The 17,414-nt window shown below is 45.9% G+C and overlaps 2 protein-coding genes across 6 annotated transcripts in view; one reads left to right on the forward strand and one right to left on the reverse strand.

Moving 5' to 3' along the window:
• MTNR1B (melatonin receptor 1B) overlaps positions 1–10,569 on the reverse strand; it is a 139,168-nt gene extending 128,599 nt beyond the window's left edge. Inside the window, exon 1 of the mRNA XM_083170137.1 lies at positions 9,465–10,569. Coding sequence (XP_083026263.1) covers positions 9,465–9,690 — 226 coding nt within the window. The 5' untranslated portion in view covers positions 9,691–10,569. The remainder of the gene's footprint in view (positions 1–9,464) is intronic.
• LOC146058127 (uncharacterized) overlaps positions 9,310–17,414 on the forward strand; it is a 33,769-nt gene continuing 25,664 nt past the window's right edge. The window contains exons 1-2 of one of the 5 annotated variants that reach the window (XM_083170142.1): positions 9,312–10,104; positions 10,301–10,495. The gene's annotated coding sequence lies outside the window, so the exon portion shown is untranslated. Of the gene's footprint in view, positions 10,496–17,414 lie in introns of all 5 variants that reach the window. The other 4 variants (XM_083170141.1, XM_083170143.1, XM_083170139.1 and 1 more) reach the window with 4 other exon arrangements.

Genomic DNA, 17,414 nt, shown 5'->3' on the forward strand with positions numbered 1-17,414 from the left:
CTATCACCGCCCAGCCGGGACCAGAGCGGCGGAGTGGCGTCGGTAATTGACAGCCCCCACCAAAGTACAGACGAGGAAGCCGCCCCAGGTGAGACCGGGCGCTCATCACTATCGCCCCCCCCCCCGGCGCGCATCACTACAGCTGCCGTCGCCCTCCCGCTCCTGGGCCGGTTTCAGGTCCCAATCCGCCCCTGTAAGGAGGTGTGCACCACTGGCGCACCACCTCTAGGGGCACCCAATGTCGCTCCCCCCCCCCCCCGTTGCTCAGCTATGCTCCGGCGATCATACACCGGAGCTCCCTTGCGGCTTGGGGAGACTCAGGAGCGATCGGGAGTCCGGGCGGCTCGGGGGAACTTGGGAGAGATCCTACGCCGGAGCTCCCCTGCCACTCGGGGGGACTCAGGAGCGATCGGGAGTCTGTGTGGCTTGGGGAGACTCGGGAGCGATCGGGAGTCCGGGCGGCTCGGGGGAACTTGGGAGAGATCCTACGCCGGAGCTCCCCTGCCACTCGGGGGGACTCAGGAGCGATCGGGAGTCTGTGTGGCTTGGGGAGACTTGGGAGCGATCAGGAGTCCGGGCGGCTCGGGGGGGACTTGGGAGCGATCGTATGCCGGAGCTCCCCGAACATCCTCGAGCCTGCTGCCTGGTCACTACTGTGAATAGCCTCGGGGGCAGCGGCAGGAGAAACCGGGCGATCCGGGCGATCCGGGGTGGGGACCCAGGACTGGCTTGCGGTGAGCAACAGGGATGGGGCATGCAACAGGGGGTAAGGCTTCCCATAAGTGCCTGACAAGTTTGTCCTGCCCCATCAAATCCCACCACTCAAGGGGTTAAAGTACCAGATAAAACAAGCGTTATTTACCATGGCCGGCATCCTGGGATGCTAAAGCTCACTTGCAGGCAATGAAATCCCAGCTATAATGTTTTTTAAAGGGGAAGAGATAGGGCATGGTTGCATAGTGGCGTATTTATAATGGGTGCAGTGACCGTGGTGCACAAAGGCCCCAGGGGACCCCACACCGCACATGCTGCATGCATATTTCAGGAGTGCTGCTGGAATGTCCTGAAATATATCTCAGCGGACATTTTTCCGTCAATCTGCAGATGCGCAGTAGAATCTGAGCGCTCTAGTGCTCGGACCCTACTACACAGCGCTGCTCCCGGCTGAGAGGAGGGGGCCGGGGCGGAAGGAGCTGCACATGGGCCTCTCTTAAAATGCCCCTAATTAGCGGATTTAAAAATGATGTCACTGCTTTGTGTCCATGAGTTTAATTCCAACCCGTGCTTGCATGTGTTGAGCTTGCATGTTTTCCCCATGTTGACTTAGGTTTGTCTGGGTATTCCAGAAACCCACCAACGTCCAGAAGCATATTGCTGAATTGATTCTTTGCTGACCAAAGTGAACAATAGTTTGGTATACAATACACTGTAAGATGAAATATTCTATTTACAGCATCTCCTATTATAGTACAAGAGGGTCATCTTATAGAGCAACTTAGTGCAGTGGTTCTCAAACTCGGTCCTCAGGACCCCACACAGTTCACGTTTTCCAGGTCCTCTGGCAGGTGCACTCATTACTTATTAACACATTTTAAAAGATCCACAGGTGGAGCCAATTATTTCACGTGTGATTCTTTGAGGAGTATTCAATGTTTTTTGAGAGTCTGGCTCACCGCTCACTGTTCTGTGTCCCTGTGATCTCGCTGAAGTGCTCACCACTTTTTCTTATCTCCTCATTTCTGGCTTCCTCAGTATTCAACGTGTGTCCAGCTCACTGACCCCTTTTGCGAACTTAGCATAATTATGCGAGTTCAAATGGGAGAGCTGTAACTGGAGACTTCTGTTATCTCCTGCTCTGTGAGCTGGTCAGACTGGGATATTCTCAGCAGCGTGTTCCTCACATTTGTGGACTTGTATTTTTTTACAAAGGTTTAGAAAGGTAAATGTTTTGTTCAGTATTTATTTTACAACAAATGGCTGTGTGACTATTTTAATTGGGTTTGTGCAGGGTGTATTTTGTTCTGTTTGGCCTTTATCCTTGTGTTGTGCTTTTAGCATTGTTTCTTTGCCCTGTGTTTTTATTTAATTTATTTTATAATTGTTAGTGTGTTTAAAAGCCTGTTTGGGGGTTAGGTGAGGAAGCATGGGAAATTACTAGGAGCATTCCAAAATGATTTCTTATTGGTTACCATTAAAATAACTTATTAATTCCAAATAAATTAATATAGAAGTACAGCATTATGGCACTTGCAATAAATACATTAGAGTACATTTTTTTTAATTTATAAGCCATAAAAAACAAAAAAAATAACAACTTTAACAAAGATAGTCCTACAGTTCACCTAAAAAAGATGCCGAGGGAAAAATGGTGAACTGCTGTAAAAAAAGAAACCAGCAGGACTCGCAATTTGTGCATTGAATACACTTTTGGAGAGAGACACTAAAATCCCCATTGAACAGAAATGTTGAGAAGTGAAGGGTGAACTGAGTTAGCTTCGCAAAATATTTTTGGAGAAGCAACAGAGCTGAATAGAGGGAAGCACAAAATAGGAGAGAAAAGTTCACCACTCTCCAAAAAACATGCACTCTCACCGTTTTTTACAGCGACATAGGAGCATTGAATACATGCGACCTGCAAAACATGCACTGTGTGGGGGTCCTGAGGACCGAGTTTGAGAACCCCTGACTTACTACTACTATGTACATAGTGTAAGAACCACTGATATATATATGTATATGTATATATATATATAGAGCGTGTTCAGACCGGTACTCTCCTCTATCGGGGGTATTGCCTGGGTGCCTCCTGGAAAGAATGTGTAGGTAGATCCTTGCGGCACTCGTCAGGTCTTTAGTGAAAAGGCAGTTTTATTGATGTGAACCGACGTTTTGGGGTTATAAAGAACCCCCCCCCCCCTCCCCTTTTTATCAAGGTGTACAAACAAGGTTTGTACACCTTGAAAAGGGATTCTTTATAACCCCGAAATGTCAGTTCACATCATTAAACTGCCTTTTCACTGCATGTAGTACACTGTATACTGTAGTTCTGTAGTTTTGTATTATACTGTGTTTAGTATTGTACACTGTGGGGGTAATTCAGACCTGCTCATTGCGATTCGAATTCAGTCTCCCATCCAATGGTGGGGGTCTGCGCATGCTGGATTATACGCATGTGTGAACGCCTTTGGTGAGTTTCTCACTCGCCGGGGCATACGCTCCATAGTGGGAGGAATGGGGGTCAGGCAGGGGAAGAAAGCGGGGGAACGCTCAACATACGTGTCCTGGCACGAGTTTATTATACACTGTTATTATACTGTGTTTGTTATTATACACTGTATTTCGTATTATATGCCCCTTTCCCACTGCAGCCTTAAAACGGTATTTTGCCGATTTTTGAGGGAAAAATACCGTTTAAGGCTGCAGTGGGAAAGCGCCAGAGTTGAAATACCGTTTAAAGTTAAACGGTATTTCAACCCGTTTTCAGAGCAGGGTTTTACACGGTAATCTATCGTTTAAGAGGCAATGGGAATGCATCTTAAACGGTAGAGATGATGGCTGATTTTTTCAGCCATCATCTCCGTGTGTGTACGCTGCCGGGCTAAAAGATTAACCACTTTCAGCCCGGCGGTACGCCCCGCTGCCACCCCCCCGCCCCCCCCCCCCCCCTCTCCTGTTATACTCACTTGTCCACGCTGCCCCGCTGTGTCCGGCTGGCTGCTGCTGCGGCTGGATGCCGTTAGCGACGCTGGCCGGGTCCGGCCACATGCCCCGCCTCCCTCCGTCCTGCTCCACACGGAGCAGCACTGGCCACCAATGTTTTATTTTGTAAGCCAGTAATATATAGAATGCTGGCACATGCCAGCAATCTATATATTTCTGGAACCACTGGGCACCAATGAGAATCCTAAGCCAGTAATATATAGATTGCTGGCACATGCCAGCAATCTATTTATTACAAGCACCACTGGGCACCAATGATTTAGTTATTAGGCAGTAATATATACATAGCTGGCACTGGCCAGCAATGTATATTTTACTGTCCACCATGGGTTAAATTGAGCCGACACATAGCACAAATGTTGACGGCTGCGGGATTTGTACGCACCACTGGCCCCTCCCACTTCTTTTATTATGTGAAAACAACTGTAGGTGTGCACCTTTTTAACCCTGAAAAGCCCATTAAAGTCACAGGCACTCATTTGTGCTGTAAAAACATTTTGAAGAGCTAAAACGTTTTACCTGCAATGGGAATGGTACTTAAATGGCATTTAAAACTGTAATCTGCTGCAGTGGGAATGCTAAATACCGTTTAAGATTACCTGCAACTTAAAACGGGTCTGCAATGGGAAAGCAGCAATACACTATTATTATACTGAGTTTATTATACACTGTTATTATACTGTTTGTTATTATACACTGTTATTTTATTGAGTTTGTTATTATACACTGTTATTATACACTGTATTTTGGATTTTATTGTGTTTGGTATTATACTGTGTTTGTTATTATACACTGTGTTTGGTATTATACTGTGTTTGTTATTATACACTGTGTTTGGTATTATACTGTGTTATTATACACTTTGTTTGGTATTATACTGTGGTTGTTATTAAACACTGTTATTATATTGAGTTTGTTATCATACACTGTATTTGGTATTAGTGTATTTGGTACTGTGAAAGACACCGCATGTATTCAATGCTCCTATGTCGCCGTAAATAACGGTGAGAGTGCATGTTTTTTGGAGAGTGGTGAACTTTTCTCTCCTATTTTGTGCTTTCCTGTATTCAGCTCTGTTGCTTCTCCAAAAATATTTTGCGAAGCTAACTCAGTTCACCCTGCACTTCTCCCCATGTCTGTTCAATGGGGATTTTAGTGTCTCTCTCCAAAAGTGTATTCAATGCACAAATTGCGAGTCCTGCTGGTTTCTTTTTTTAGAGCAGTTCTCCATTTTTCCCTCGGCATCTTTTTTAGGTGAACTGTAGGGTTATCTTTGTTAAAGTTGTTATTTTTTTTGTTTTTTATGGCTTATAAATTAAAAAAATGTACTCTAATGTATTTCTTGCAAGTGCCATAATGCTGTACTTCTATATTAATTTATTTGGAATTTAATAAGTTATTTTAATGGTAACCAATAAGAAATCATTTTGGAATGCTCCTAGTAATTTCCCATGCTTCCTCACCTAACCCCCAAACAGGCTTTTAAACACGCTAACAATTATAAAATAAATTAAATAAAAACACAGGGCAAAGAAACAATGCCAAAAGCACAACCCAAGGATAAAGGCCAAACAGAACAAATTACACCCGTCTGCACAAACCCAATTAAAATAGTCACACAGCCATTTGTTGTAAAATAAATACTGAACAAAACATTTACCTTTCTAAACCTTTTTAAAAAAATACAAGTCCACAAATGTGAGGAACACAAGCTGCTGGGATGAACACACTGCTCAGGAATATCCCACTCTGACCAGCTCACGTGGAGAGCAGGAGAAAGCAGAGAAGTCTCCAGTTACAGCACTCCCATTTGAACTCGCATAATTATGCTAAGTTCGCAAAAGGGGTCAGTGAGCTGGCCACACGTTGAATACTGAGGAAGTCAGAAATGAGGAGATAAGAAAAAGTGGTGAGCACTTCAGCGAGATCACAGGGACACAAAACAGTGAGCGGTGAGCCAGACTCTCAAAAAACATTGAATACTCCTAACTGTGACTTTGTTAGTCCCTTATGTACAATGAGAAAGGAGTGTCATAACTGTCAAAATAAATCACAATATCCATTTGTGTTTCATTTTACACATACAGTAAATGATCATGTTTTCATTTATTTATAATTTCTTACTGTGCAGCCAACTGCTTTGTTGAATCTTATATTCATACACTGTATTTACTTAAATATATATTCTCATAATTTAAAAATCTAAATACTGACTGTAATGCATGTATATAAAGCAGCACCCCCCTCTGCCCATCTACCCAGCATGGAATCCGAGATCCAGTCCAATGAATAAATTGCTGCTACATGTTATCTTAGCACCGCAATCCAGCTGACATATGCATCAATTATATTTTTACTCCTCAGCGATTAGCAAAGGTTAGAAAATGTACAACGCTACCTGGAAATCTGGTCACACACAACCATGTGAGGCCGGAGAATTTACACCACATGCAATTGTAACACATCGCGAAGCTCTCATTGGTCGGCTGCAGGAAAGCACAATCAGATTAAATCTCTCATGTTCCAATAGAGGCGCTGACGGCATGGTTGACTCAGGACCGTGTAAACTTTCAGCAATCATACAACGAACGTGCTACTGTGAAACACAACGCTCCCAAGCTTGTATTTCATTTTGGGAAAATAATATGAGTTGATTTATTTTTCTATTCTAGAACAGTACGCCGAACAGGGTTCTTCAATTGGTTGGCTGTGCTGGAACTTGTAGTACTACAAAAACCACATGTAGCGTATGCTTAATTCATCCAGGCAATGCACGCACACCCGAAACCTTAGCAGCATTCTGAGAACGGGTGTGGATCATTTGTTCTAACAGCAAGTGTGTCGACAGTCATTAGGTCGACACCATTAGGTCAAAATGCTGAAAGGTCGACATGGGTTTAGATCGACATGTGGTTTAGGTCAACATGATTCTAGGTTGAAATGGGTTTAGTTCGACAGGTCATTAGGTTGACATAAGCATTAGGTTGACATGGGCAAGGTCGAGAGTCAAAAGGTCACATTTTTTTTGAGCCGACATGTCGACACGTAGACCGCGTCTCATCGCATGGCTTGATGCGTTTGCCATGCTTCGGGCACACTATTTTATCCTCCCTCCACGCCCTAGTGGATGGTAGGGCATGAAATACTACCTGTCGGCACATGTCGGCTCAAGAAACAGTGAAAAAAATCATGTCGGCATTTTGACTGTCGTCCTTGTCCATGTCGACCTAATGCTTGTGTCGATCTAATGAACCGTCGACCTAAACCCATGTCGACCTTTCAGCATGTCGACCTAATGGTGTTGACCTAATGACCAACTTGCTGTAGACCAAATAACCGTTTCCCCTGAGAACTTTAAATATGAATACTCCAAAGTCTTTTATTAATTACTAATTTATTTATTTTTTATATTTAAAAGAACTATTTACACCTTTAGATTTAATCACCAGGAAAGAAAAAAGGGGTCTTATGTCACGGACATCTTAATTCACCGGCAATTACTGTGCTATTAAATTATAATACGATTATTCTATAGCCAGCAACCCAAGGGACGACGCTAACACCTGTCTCCGTGTAATAGAGCAATTGCATTACATCCATGTTTCCTACTGTAGGTACAAACTACAGTCACTCTCTGAAATACATTGATGTATTTGTGTACAGTACTGTATATTGATCAGACTTGGAACAGACTTTTGGTACTCTAGGAATAATGTATAGAATGTAGTTTCCCCACGGAAGCACCGGCAGGTATGTGTAATGCACACGGATGTGTGTTATGCCTCTGAGAGTACCGCAGAGTACTATTGCAGGGGGCAGGAGTGTTACAGTACTGCAGAGTATTACAGAGGAACATGCATTAATCAGAGTATTGCAGAGTAGTAATACAGGGAGCACGCATTCATTGTAGAGTATTACAGAGTACCAACATCGAGGTGCTTGCACTCATCTTGGAGTATTACAGAAAGCATGAATTCATCATTAGGCATTGCAGGGGGGTATCACAGAATAACATGCATTCATTTGAAAGCATTGTAAAGTATCGCAGAGGAGCATGCACTCACCTTACAGTATCACAAAGGGTCACAGAGAAGCATGCACCCACCCTTGTGTATTGCACAGTAGTATCACACAGGAGCATGCACTCGCCTCAGAGTAGTGCACAGTAGTATCACATAAGAGTAGTGCACAGTAGTACCACATGGGAGCATGCACTCACCTCAGAGTAGTGCACAGAAGTATCACACAGGAGCATACACTCACCTCAGAGTAGTGCACAGTAGTATCACACAGGAGCATGCATTTACCTCAGAGTAGTGCACAGTAGTACCACACGGGAGCATGCACTCACCTCAGAGTAGTGCACAGAAGTATCACACAGGAGCATACACTCACCTCAGAGTAGTATCACACAGGAGCATGCACTCACCTTACAGTATTACACAGTAGTATCACACAGGAGCATGCATTTACCTCAGAGTAGTGCACAGTAGTATCACACAGGAGCATGCATTTACCTCAGAGTAGTGCACAGTAGTATCACACGGGAGCATGCATTTACCTCAGAATAGTGCACAGTAGTATCACACAGGAGCAGGCATTTACCTCAGAGTATTGCACAGTAGTATCACACAGGAGCATACACTCACCTCAGAGTAGTATCACACAGGAGCATGCACTCACCTTACAGTATTACACAGTAGTATCACACAGGAGCATGCATTTACCTCAGAGTAGTGCACAGTAGTATCACACAGGAGCATGCATTTACCTCAGAGTAGTGCACAGTAATATCACACAGGAGCATGCACTCACCTTACAGTATTACACAGTAGTATCACACAGGAGCATGCATTTACCTCAGAGTAGTGCACAGTAATATCACACAGGAGCATGCACTCACCTTACAGTATTACACAGTAGTATCACACAGGAGCATGCATTTACCTCAGAGTAGTGCACAATAGTACCACACGGGAGCATGCACTCACCTCAGAGTATTGCACAGTAGTACCACACAGGAACAGACAGTCACCTCAGAGTATTGCACAGTAGTATCACACAGGAACAGACACTCACCTCAGAGTAGTGCACAGTAGTATCACACAGGAACAGACACTCAGCTCAGAGTATTGCATAGTAGTATCACACAGGAACAGACACTCACCTCAGAGTATTGCACAGTAGTATCACACAGGAACAGACACTCACCTCAGAGTAGTGCACAGTAGTATCACACAGGAACAGACACTCACCTCAGAGTATTGCATAGTAGTATCACACAGGAACAGACACTCACCTCAGAGTATTGCACAGTAGTACCACACAGGAACAGACAGTCACCTCAGAGTATTGCACAGTAGTATCACACAGGAACAGACACTCACCTCAGAGTAGTGCACAGTAGTATCACACAGGAACAGACACTCACCTCAGAGTATTGCATAGTAGTATCACACAGGAACAGACACTCACCTCAGAGTATTGCACAGTAGTATCACACAGGAACAGACACTCACCTCAGAGTAGTGCACAGTAGTATCACACAGGAACAGACAGTCACCTCAGAGTATTGCACAGTAGTATCACACAGGAACAGACACTCACCTCAGAGTATTGCACAGTAGTATCACACAGGAACAGACAGTCACCTCAGAGTATTGCACAGTAGTATCACACAGGAACAGACACTCACCTCAGAGTAGTGCACAGTAGTATCACACGGGAGCATGCATTTACCTCACCTGAATTTCTCAGCTTTCTGTTCTTCAGGACAGAGATGATGACCAGCAGGCTGCCCAGGATATCCACCACCGTGGTAATGATCAGCACGCTGGACAGCGCAGTCACCACCCAGGCAGCCCTGGGAACAGAGGTCTCCAGCCACTCTCCCCTGTCCGGGGAACAGCAGTTCCTGGATAATGACGCATTGTGGAGCATATCTAGCGAAATCCTTGCCTTCCCTCTCATTTCACGTCCCTAACATTGAGTGCAGAGGGAAAGGTCCTCTCCTCCAAGCACCTGGGAAAGTCTGGAACAGGTACCAGTGTCTTGGTTGCTCAGTGGTAGGTACTGTACTGTAGCCAAGAACCTAGGTAAGGTGGCAAATATTTAAGTAATCAGCAGGCTCCTCACTCCAAATGACAAGTTAGTGGTTGGGGGTGGTCTCTTCTTGCTTACAGAGGGTATAGGGCTGGGTGGATAAGCAGCAAAAAAATGTGCACTCATCAAATGCCAGCTGAAAACTAGAACAGTCCAGGAAAGCAGGCTCCTGGGGGTTAAACGTGACACAGAGAGGGGATGGCATGCAGGAAGCACAGAGCCATACAGGGGGGAGACTGAGAGCCAGCATGGTGTGGAATGACAGTCACAGATTCTGCAGAAGTGAGTTTAGCAGCATGACAGGGTCCTCATCCCACAGCGCATGCAGCAGGCACACACACAGCCAGGAGAGAGCGAGGACGAAGCTGCGACTGCTCCTCTTCCACTGCTAACAGGTTTTCGGGAGAAATTCTGAGCTCATTAATGAAATGCAAGAAATAACTTTGTTCTCCAATGCAAATCGTTATCTGCCTCCTAGAGCCAGCGCAATTCCGCAGAGGAGATGGGGACGGACAAAGGTATCAGTGCATGGGTCCAGGCTTCTGATGATCACTCAGCACAGAAGTTCCTGTAAGTGTCAGCATGCAGGACCAGGGACAGCACAGTACAGAGCATTGTGTGCGCTGGGATTGGTGGACAGGACCGGATCAACAGCAGGGACTGTGACTAAGAGGTAGGTAGATGCTGTGCAAAATGATGTCCTGTAGTCTTGTACAGCACCAGCAAATATCATCTGCTGCATGTACTGTGTGCTGTGCATTCTAGATCTGTCTACCTGTCCAAATCACACACACACACACACACACACACACACACACTCAACACATATATATATATATATATATATATATATATATATATACATACACAGTATATATATATATATATACACACACACATATATGTGTATATGATGTATATTTTCTAAATATACATAAACACATACTGTATACAGTATACTTTTATTACTAGATTTTTTTTATAAATATCTATCTATACATAATTTATATATACAACCTTCCTTGGCTGATATATAAAATAAAGGATGGTTTGGGGAGGCATTTATCACCAATTTGTATTTTAAGAGTGCTAATTGGACTTATTATTTCCAATGTAACCTTTTATTTATACACCTTTCATCTTGTATTCTTTACAATACAAAAAAAAAATCACAATTAAAATACCATTACACAATACCACACGTACAATTCATTGCAAATACAATTCCAACATCCCATGCAGCAGAATGTGACAGCTGAATCATTTGCTTATTCCCTAACTAACATAGGCAGACCCATTTATACAGTAGGTGTGCTTTGGCTTTCGATAACGGATCCACCATTTGAGTTCTAAATCCTATACCCTACGCGTTTCGTCTTCATGAAGACTTCTTCGGGGGTTTCTTGAGTTTATTTAATACTAAAATGATGTACAAAATGACAGACTGTGTCTATTATTCAGATCACTTAGTATTGTTGGTGCACCTATAAATATCTTCTAGATTTCAATGACAATATTGCCGCTGACAGGTCTTCTATGTGGGTATTATTTGACACACATTGCTGATAATCCTCTGTGTGGTGACGAGTGGGAATGGACTGGAAATAAGACCAATTAAAACTCATAAAACTATCAAAACTAATTGGTAGTCAGCGCCTCCCTAAAAAAAAACTTGAAAGTATGTAAAATGATCTTGTCACTGTTTGCCTGACGACGAGGTCTAGTACCCCCGAAACGATGATTTAAATTCATTACTCCGCGTCCCGGAGTACCATGTCGTACGTTATCTTGCTGATGGGGTAATCTACACAGTGTCATCTTACAAGGGCACCTGAGTGGGTTATTTTTGGAGTGGCGGTTCTACCAAAGTTTATATAAACATATATTTGTTAGGTACCCTTCCTTAAATAAGGAGTGAATGAAGAGCCTGTTGCGAAGGTGATTCGGTTTGGTAGTGCAGGACCAAATCAAAATACTCTATAATAATAATTTATGGTAAAATTGACAGGCAAAACCAGTGCTGGTGGCTGCCAATCACAAAACACACGAACAATCAGAAAAACCACTATGCACCACCTTACTGTGGGGGTTATTTTGGTCCACTCTGACAAATTCCTTCTTAGATGGACAAAACCATGTGCACTGCAGGTGGGGCAGATGTAACATGTGCAGAGAGAATTAGATTTGGTGGGGTTTTGCTTCAAAGTGAGATCTATATTGCAGTGCAAAAATAAAGCGGTCAGTATTTTCCCTGCACAGAAACAAAATAACTCACCCAAAACGAATTCTCTCTGCACATTTTGCATCTGCCCCACCTGCAATGCACATGGTTTTGTCCATCTAAGAAGGATTTTGTCAGAAAGAGTGAACTAGAATAAGGCCCTATGACACTGTGGGGTTTATTTACTAAGATGGGAATATTTATTAGCACCTTCTAAAAGATAATAGATAAAATCTTGGTTGCTCATAGCAACAACCCATTTTCAATAAAACTCCCATCTTAGTAAATAAACTCTTGTGTTTCCATTCTGGAATAGGGACTGTTTGCAGTTATCCAAGTTTAAAAGGAAAAAGCAAAAAAATAAAAAAAGATATTGACCAAAGCTTGCCAGAAAATAGTATAGTGTTCTGGAAGTGGCTCATATCTGAATCTACAATTGTTAGTAGTATACAGCCCCACACTAGATGGTAAAAGCAAACTCCTCTTTTAATGGACAAAACCATGTGCACTGCAGGTGATTCTAGCGCGGCTTCTGATTGGCCGCTAAGCGGCCAATAGAATCATTCTGATGATAGGCGCAGAGGATGAAGGATCTCTGCGCCTCTGACAGTCCGAAATGGGGAGCTCCAGGAATCGTCGGCAGCTTGAAGAAGTCCAGGACTACAGCGGATAAAGACTTCAGAGCTTCCACGGAGGACCTGGGTGAGTTGGATTTCCTTCCACAGGTCCCCCATGGATTTCTTCGGACCCCGGACCGGACGACGACACGGACGACATCGACATGGAAATCGACATGGAGAAGAATGCCGACATAGATCCGGACAAGGCACCGGATCAAGACCCTGGGACCTACCTACGGGATCAAGATAGGTAAGTATCAGTATGTGTTTAATGTATGTATTAAACTTTTATTTTTCTTACTAGGTGATTCATCGCGCCCTCCGGGCGCTCTTCACACCGTTGTGAGGGGCTACGCCCCATTAGAAGTAGAAATATATGTGAGTGTGAGATCTAGTGTAATTGAGATAGAGATCGCAGAGATAGAAAGGGATCGCAGAGAGAGGGATCGCAGAGAGAGGGATCGCAGAGAGAGAGAGGGGTCGCAGAGAGAGAGGGGTCGCAGAGAGAGATAGAGTGGTATCGCATAGAGAGAGAGGGATCGCAGAGAGAGAGAGAGGGATCGCAGAGAGAGAGAGAGAGGGATCGCAGAGAGAGAGGGATCGCAGAGAGAGAGAGGGATCGCAGAGAGAGATACTGTAGATCGCAGAGAGAGAGAATCCCTTTCGTGGGCACCCCTCCCCCCACCCGAGACCCGCCGTCCCGAAATTCGCGGGCACCCCTCCCCCCACCAGCGACACACACCCCAATTCACGGGCACCCCTCCCCCCACCCGTGACCCCCCCCCTCCCGAAATTTGCGGGCACCCCTCCCCCACACCCCCCCAATTCGCGGGCACCCCTCCCCCTACCCCCCCTCCCGAAATTCGCAGGCACCCCTCCCCCCACCCGCGACCCCCCCCCCCAATTCACGGGCACCCCTCCCCCCACTCCGAAATTTGCGGGCACCCCTCCCCCCACCCGTGACACCCCCCCCAATTTGCGGGCACCCCTCCCCCCACCGCGACACCCCCCCCAATTCGCGGACACCCCTCCTGAAATTTGCGGGCACCCCTCCCCCCACCCGTGACACACACAACCCCCCGATTCGCGGGCAACCCTCCCCCCACCCGTGACCCCCCCCTCCCAAAATTGGCGGGCACCCCTCCCCCCACCCGCGTCCCTCCCTCCTGAAATCCGCGGGCACCCCACCCGCGACAACCCCTCCTGAAATTCGCGGGCACTCCTCCCGAAAATCGCGGGCACCCCACCCGCGACCCCCCCTACCGAAATTCGCGGGCACCCCTCCCCCACCCGCGACCCCCCCCTCCCGAAAATCGTGGGCACCCCTCCCCCCACCCGCGACCCCCCCCTCCCGAAAATCGTGGGCACACCCCCCACCCATGTGGGGGGTGCCATGACACCTTCAGCAGGGGCTGTACGCTGAGTACAGAAGTACTCACTGTGGATGTCTGGCCAGGGAGGAAGGAGCTGGCAGGAGGAGAGAGTACAGATGAGCCACTGCAGCAAAGGCATCCTGGGTCACAGTCAGTGTGCTCGGGTGGAGGGGGTGGTGTTCAGCCGTGGGGCGGGGTTTGGGTGGTATTTGGCCAGACATGCTGAGTGGTGGGGGAGTAGGGGGCAGGAGCTTTGTGTAGGACATAGGATGTGTAGAACTTGTAATGCAGGTTCTGCATTGTGGATAACGGTGGATGGGCCTGTCAATCACCCGTGGAACCCCACCCACCATTACCTACACTGCTTCTGAGTTACGGATCTGGCTAAATATATTTTTCTTATGTGTCATGTGTTATGTGTTATGTTTATTTCACTATTTTTTTTACTGTGGAACTACAAGTGCCAGCGGGCCCTTTAATGCCCCGCAGGCTGGGACTTGTGGTTCTCCAAGTCCCAGGTTGTGGGGGAGGCTTGCTGGGACTCATAGTTCCACAGTTTAAAACAATAGATTTTACATCTATTTTTTTACACAGAATCAGCCCGGTGGCCACCGCACAGGGCCACCGGGGACAGCACCAGGCTTCAGCCTGGTCAGGTAAGTCATGGAGGGGGGACGACCCCTTTATTGGGGGGGTCCCCACTCCCCCAGGGCCCCTGGCCAGGCTGACTGGTCAGAGGGTTAATGCTTTGGCCGGGGGGACTTGTATAAAAAGTCTCCCCCCGGCTGTGACATTACCCTGCTTGCTGGTTTAGCCTGGGGCTGGTTCTTAAAATACGGGGGACCCCTACTCATTTTGTCCCCCGTATTTTGGGAACCAGCCCTGGACCTGGAGCTGGATGTTAAAAATCAGGGAACCCCTATTTGTCGGGTTCCCTGATTTTTAATTACCGGCCCCGGCTCTTTCAGCCTGGTGCTGTTTACAGCTGTGGGGGAGACCCCACGCTGTTTTTTTTATTTATTTAACCATTTTTTTGTACACCTTGCAGCCTGCACGGATCTGACTGATCCGTGCAGACTGCCTCCACTAATTCATATTAGCGGCCGTATATACGGCCGTTAGTACAAATTACTACGACATCGGAGGGTTACAAAGCAGTCGTATATGACTGCTTTGTAAATTCCCCTCCGGAACACGACTTTGCATACGGCTGAAACAGTCGTATGCAGTCGTAGGAAAAATACTAATACGAAAATCTAGGTTTTTCATATTAGTAAATTTCCCCCAATAACTCAATCAAATGTAACTCTCTCTCTGCTCATGTTACATCTTCCCCACCTGCAGTGCAGCATTTGTCCATTAAAGAAGGCATTTGCTTTTGCAAACCAACCTGAATCCCCCCTAAATGCACAAGTTCACATCTGCACATGCTCTGTGTGTGCGACACTTGCTATTTGTCTCTGTGCCAAGAGATCCGTCCAACCCAGAAGATTATCACTTATTATCTGCTGTTGCCAAGTGTGCAGTATATGTGCTACATTTGCTGCTGCTATTCTGGTACATAGGGGGTTATTCTGGTTCACTCGCAAAAGCAAATTCACTCTTTAAGGGTCAAAACCATGTGTACTGCAGGTGGGGCAGATGTAACATGTGCAGAGAGAGTTAGATTTGGGCAGGGTTTGTACTTCAAATGGATATCTATATTGCAGTGTAAAAAAAAAAACAGCCAGTATTTACCCTGCACAGAAACAAAATAACACCCAAATCTAGCTCTCTCTCTGCACATGTTACATCTGCCCCACCTGCAGTGCACATGATTTTGTCCATTTGAGAAGGAATTTGCCTTTGCAAGTGAACCAGAATAACCCCCACAGTGATAGGTGGAGTGAACAATGGGGGTTAATCACCTGATCACTGAAGGGCAATTTAACAGAGCCTGCGATCAAATAGCTGCTGCCCAGGCAGTGGGCCTGATTCAGACCTGTCTATTCGCAGCCTATCCCCACATTTGCATGGGAGTGGATGTGTACGATTTCCCATCCAGTTGCATGTGGCTGCATGGGCCAAAAAAAAATAATTTGATGTTTGCTCGCCATCGAATGATTTTTTATCCCCCTTTCGCAGATAACAGTCAGTCTAAACTGACTTTTATCTAGGCCGGAGATGACCGAATTCGGGGCGGGCGCTGATTTCAAGTGACGGGTATCACCCGCGAACAGCGGCGTCCTCTTATTCAAATTGCTCGCTATCAGAATAGACGCTGTATTTTGTTGCTGTTTGGGCTCGCTGATGCGCGCTACAATCTGTATGCACGGGCAGTTGTTCGATAATCCTCCGCCTTGCAAATTAGCACAGCAGCGATCAGGGTTGAATTGGGCCCAATATATTGTTTAATAGTATAATCATTAGACCAGTGGTCCTCAAACTAGGTCTTCAGGACCAAGAACAGTTCCCATGTTGCAGGTCATCCAGCGAGACCCTAAGGAACCTATGATGTACAATGAGGAGTTTCTGTAGTAACCATATTGACAGTGGCGTAACTACAGCCCCGCAGGGTGGGGAGGTGCTGAGTAAGTGTGGGCGCCAGTCTGCGGGGCTATGGTTATGCCACTGCTGCGTCTGTGGCCGGGACTCGCCTATTACTTGTGTGTTCGGTCCCGGCTCTCCGTATCCTCCTGGCTCCGTCTCCTCCTGTAGTGCTAATGAAAACCGACCTTCACAAAATGGCTTCCCCCATACAGCAGACAGTTTTTCAAGGATGCTAGAGGAGGCGGCGGCAGCCTCCTCTAGCATCCTTAAAAACAGTCTGCTATTAGGGGGCAGCCATTTTGTGATGGTCATTTTTCATTAGCACTGCAGGAGGAGATGGAGCCAGGAGGAGAACTGCGCTGCGGGTCTCTGAATGTGGTGGCAGCGGCATGCTGAGGGGTGTATTTAACTGTACTTGGGCGGGTGGGGCTGCCGAAATCGGCGCGGGGGCACATATTTCCTTGTTACGCCACTGCATATTGACACTAATAAAAAAAACACAATAAGAAAACACAACAAGAAAACGTTACCAATAATATATGGCAAATAAATAGCTCAAATAGACAAACCCAGATGTAAAGCAAAAACACACAAGAAAACTAGAAAAATACCCAAATAATAAGTCACGGACCAGCATAAAGAACCTGTATCATATGCTTCCAATGTGTATAGCAGCCCATTGCTTATATTGGGAAAACACCTGATTATATTGAGTAAGGTCATGGAGTTCCCTTGGAGTATCAGAGCCTTGTTTGTGGAATCAGATCTGTGTGATCACGGTGCAGTAATTCCTGATTGTCTTTCTGATGGACATAACTCAGAGATGAACTCTAGCGGTGGGAGTCTTGA

The sequence above is a fragment of the Crinia signifera genome, chromosome 2, assembly GCF_055691185.1.
Source record: "Crinia signifera chromosome 2, ASM5569118v1, whole genome shotgun sequence".
Lineage (NCBI taxonomy): Eukaryota > Metazoa > Chordata > Amphibia > Anura > Myobatrachidae > Crinia > Crinia signifera.